The following is a 4,597-nucleotide window of genomic DNA, read 5'->3' on the forward strand; positions in this document are numbered from 1 at the left end:
ACTCAAGTGGTAAAACATACTTCATATTGCCAAAATAAAGGTTAAAATAGCCAGGCAGTGGTGGGCTGTTGGCTCATGCCTGCAATCCAAGCTTCCCAGTTACTCTGGAGGCTAAGATCTGAAGATCGGAGTTTAAAGCCAGGCAGGCAGGAAAGTCCATGAGATTCTTACCTCCAATAAACTATTCAAAAAACAAAAAACAAAAAAAAAAAAACAGGAAATAGGGCTGTGACTCAAGTGGTAGAGGGTAGCCTTGAGCAAGTAAGCTCAGGGACAGCATCTAGGACTTGAGTTCAAGCTCCAACACTGAGACACACAGACACAGACACAGACACACACACACACACACACACACACACAAAATGTTAAAATAAAAACTTTTAAAAAAGCCACTAGCTACCTACCTTTATGTAGGAAAGAGATTATGCTCTCTTAAAATGTTTCTAATAATGTATACCTATAAGAAAAATAATTTTGTAAAGCAGACATTTTCTAGGGCCAATAAACTTCAGAATTTCTGGTCCATACAATGCTATGTGCACACTGTAACTCTTCAATCTATATTCCTGTATTTTTAGGGGAAGTTTTCACATAGCTTTTATTCTACCACTCAGAAGTGATTGATCCTCAAGTGACTGGCACCCTTGAAGAATAAGCAGTCAAATGACTCTTTCAGGAAAAGAACGGAAAGACATGGAAACCCACTATAGGAATATTAGTCCCATGATGCTTACAGGATAACAGAAAGACACAGAAACCCACTACAGGAATGGACGGGAGGAAAGCAGCTTGCACTTCTTACTCACTGTGCTCTGAACAGCAGTAGAGATGGTAGAGAGGACACCAAATGGCACAGATACTGGTGAGGAGTTTTCATTCTCCTTGGAACTAGTTTCTCCTACAAAAGGGAGAAGATGTACAAACACAAAGAAAAGTTCATTAACCATTTTCCTTCATTATTATGTGATTTATTTTTTAAAAAATTGAGGCATTTTTGCATACAGTAATCTTATTTTAAGATGAAGGCTAAGATAAGCAGTCTTTTATATTTTCATTTCATTTCAAATATAAAAGTATTGATTGCTGGGTGCAGGTGGCTCATGCCTGTACTCCTAGCTACACAGGAGGCTAACATCTGAGGATCACAGTGCAAAGCCAGCCCAGGCAGGAAAGTCTGTGAGACTTTTATCTCCAATAAACCCCTAGAAAACCAGAAGTGGTGCTGTAGCTCAAGCTGTATAGAGCACTCTCCTTGAGCTGAAGAGCTCAGGGACAGCGCACAAGCCCAGAGTTCAAGCCCCACAAATGACAAAAAAAAATTAAAACTAAAAGTATTGACCTAGCTGGGCACTGGTGGCTCACACCACCAGTTACTCAGAAGGCAGAGATCTGAGGAATGCAGTTCTAAGCCAGACCAGGCAGAAAAGTCCATGAGACTATTATCTCAAATAAACTACTCAGAAAAAGCTGGAAGTGGTACTGTGGCTCAAGTGGTAGAGCGCGAGCCTTGAGTACAAAGAGGGTCAGGGATAATGCCCAGGTCCTGAAGTTCAAGCCCCAGGACTGGTAAAAGAAAAGTATTGATCTATACACCATAGAGTAAATAACTTTATTGATCTGACCTTCTAAATAAGGGGAAACTATAGTCAGAAATAGATCAATGTTGGCAAGGGACGTGAATATACAGAAAGGTGTTGCTACAAATTGGCATGAAGGAATTCCCTTATGTAATCAAAATATTTTTTAATCTCAGTGAGCCACATAGTCTTTTATATTGTGCTGTGTAGCAAATATACTATGATTATACAGTATAAACATAACTGATTATATAGTATAAGCGTAACTATTATTTCTCAACACAAAGTCTTATTGCAAAAAAAAAAAAGTTTTACTATACGCAAATTATAGCTCAACTTTATCCTAGAAGACTATGCTGATTCTTAGTAAGGGAACCAATAGACGTTACAAAGATGAGTATGTTTCAAAAATAATCAGTTCTGTTTTACCTTTAAAAATCTTATACTAGATCAACTAGTACATCAAGTAATTTAACTATATTATATCAAACACTATTATGGAGAGAACTTTTGCTTTCAAATATTATAAATAAACTGATTTTACAACTGCCTTCCTACAGAGCAACTATAAAACCAGACAAAATAGAAGAAAGAACTATTTTTAGATACTGGACAAAAAGACAGAACAAGACTTTGGTCCAGGAGAAAAGAGAAACAAAGTCAACCCTACAACTGAGCTTTCTTCCTACAGAAAAGTTCCAAACCCCAACACACCGAGGAGAACCTAAAGACAACAGAACATTCACAGGCAATATAAGTCAGGAATAAAGTCTGGAGTCAAGGTAGGCTGAAGCAGCTACCACTTCCAAGTCAGAAAACATCGGATTCCAAGAACCTACAGATGTGCCCTTGTGTCTTTATCTGAATAATACACTGTTCAAGCACTGGGCAACTTCACACAGCTGAGAGAAGAACTACTTCAAGCAGTAAGCAACACAATCCCCAGAGCTCCAACTAGGCTGAAATATCTGGTGTCTAGACAACCAAAGTGAACAGACTTCATTGAACACCTGAAGACTAAGAGTGAATTCAGAAGAATCAGGGTTCAGCAGCAAAGATAAACTCATGTTTAAGAGTGAAAGCTACACTACATTCACTCTAAACAAGCCTAACAAAGAGAGGGAAAGGGTGACATTGTCCAAAAAGAAATGTACCCTTTACCTGACTTAAGTAACTGTAACCTCTATCTTTATAGTAACGGTTACAAAAAACATTTTTAAGTATGAATCTGAACTATATATATCATAACTAACTTCCAACAAAGGGAAAGCAGAACTGGGTGGCTTACACCTATGGTCCTAGCTACTCATGGGGCTGAGATCTAAAGATCACAATGGAAAGCCAGCCAGGGAAGAAAAGTCTGTGAGACTCTTATCTCCATTTATATATCCAGCAAAAACTGGAGGCAGTACAAGATATGGGGGGAGGGAGAGCATGGTAGACTGTGAAGCCCTGAGTTCAAGCCCCAGTGCCAGAACACACACATTTAGCGAGGGAGGGGGAGGGAGAGAAAAAAGAAAGAGAGGGAGGGCGGGAAGGAGAAGTGAAAAGGGGGGGAGAGAAAGAAAAACAGAGGAAGAAGAGGAAGAGAAAGAAGAAGAGGAAGAGGAGGAGGAGAAGAAGGAGGTGGAAGAGGGGAGGAAGAGGAAGAAGAAAGGAAGCAAGTAAGCAAGCTAGCTACCTGGATTGCAGTGGTTCACACCTGTAACCCTAGTTACTCAGGAGGCTGGGATCTAAAGATCAGAGGTTGAGGCCAGTCCGGGCAAGGTAGTACAGCCAAGGCAGATTTATCTCTCCAATTATTCACCAAAAATGTGGAAGTAAGCATCACAGAAGTAGAGCTGTGGTTCAAGTGGTAGAGTGCTAGCCTTGAGCAAAAAGGTTTAGGGACAGCACGCAGGCCCTGACTTCAAGCAACAGGACCATCACACACACACACTCTCTCTCTCTCTCTCTCTGAAAGCAGGAGACAACACCCTTCAAGAAACATGACAAAATTTTTTAAAAGATGACTAAATAATTTCATTGGTAGCCTCTCTTTTATCTTAAAGTTCTAGAAAGGCTCATCTCGGGTACAATTTCCTTGGCAGTGAAATTAATCTCTCTCCTTAGGAACTTTAGAAGATGGAAAAGTCCTTATTATGAAAAAGCCATCAATTCTATTCTGGTACACTTATTATTCAACTAAAATCTAAGTCCACATAACTTCCACTGAATAATGTTCTCCACTGAGTAGTAATTTTCTCCCCATGAGACACAAACAATAAACCTAAACTCTGTTCTCCATGCTAGTCTTCAAAGGTGTAAAAAAAACAGATTCCCAAATCTCCTTTCCTTAGATTTTCATATTCAAGATCCATTAACTTTTTAAGACATTAATACTAGCCATTTTATTATCTAGCCCACTCTTCCCAGAGTTAACCCTGGTTTGCATTCCCCTCTTAAAACATGGCCCTGAGTGACAGACATCTTTCAAGTGTTATGAAGACAGTGCTGTCTACTATCCAAACATACTTCTAACTCCTGTTTTCCTTGCCCTCTAAAAGCAATTCCTGATACGAAATTTCTGATAATGCCAATAATTTACTCTCCCAGTATCTCTTAGTATGAAAGTTAGACATTATACCATTCTAGCCAATGGCATTTGAGAGGAAAGTTACTGGCGGCATGAGGAGCAGTGAAACTTCCTGTCTATATTAATTCCTGAATTTGAGCTCATTTGTTTAGAAGACAATACTTGCATCCACAGGATGATCTAACAAGAAACCAACAAAGAAAACTGAAGATAACGGGACCCTCCTTCCATCAAAACACCATGCAATAGTCTATTTCTAGAGTTCTTCAGAGACAAAAATAAACTCATTTTTAGATACATAGAGTCTTAGTCATAGGCAGTGATGCCTCATTAAGAACAGTGCACCTTCACAGCGGAATTTTACAAGGCCTTCAAAGCAGAGCTCACACCAATACTCCTCCAACTCTTCAATGAAATTGAAAGAGAAAGCTCACTACCGAACACA

General features: G+C 39.3%; 1 protein-coding gene across 1 annotated transcript in view; it reads right to left on the reverse strand.

Moving 5' to 3' along the window:
• Fam114a2 (family with sequence similarity 114, member A2) overlaps window positions 1-4,597 on the reverse strand; it is a 40,411-nt gene that overhangs the window by 25,886 nt on the left and 9,928 nt on the right. Inside the window, exon 5 of the mRNA XM_013034913.1 lies at window positions 807-898. Within this exon, the coding sequence (XP_012890367.1) occupies window positions 807-898 (92 nt within the window). The remainder of the gene's footprint in view (window positions 1-806; window positions 899-4,597) is intronic.

Source organism: Dipodomys ordii, unplaced genomic scaffold (assembly GCF_000151885.1).
Source record: "Dipodomys ordii isolate 6190 unplaced genomic scaffold, Dord_2.0 Scaffold200, whole genome shotgun sequence".
In the NCBI taxonomy this organism is placed as follows: domain Eukaryota; kingdom Metazoa; phylum Chordata; class Mammalia; order Rodentia; family Heteromyidae; genus Dipodomys; species Dipodomys ordii.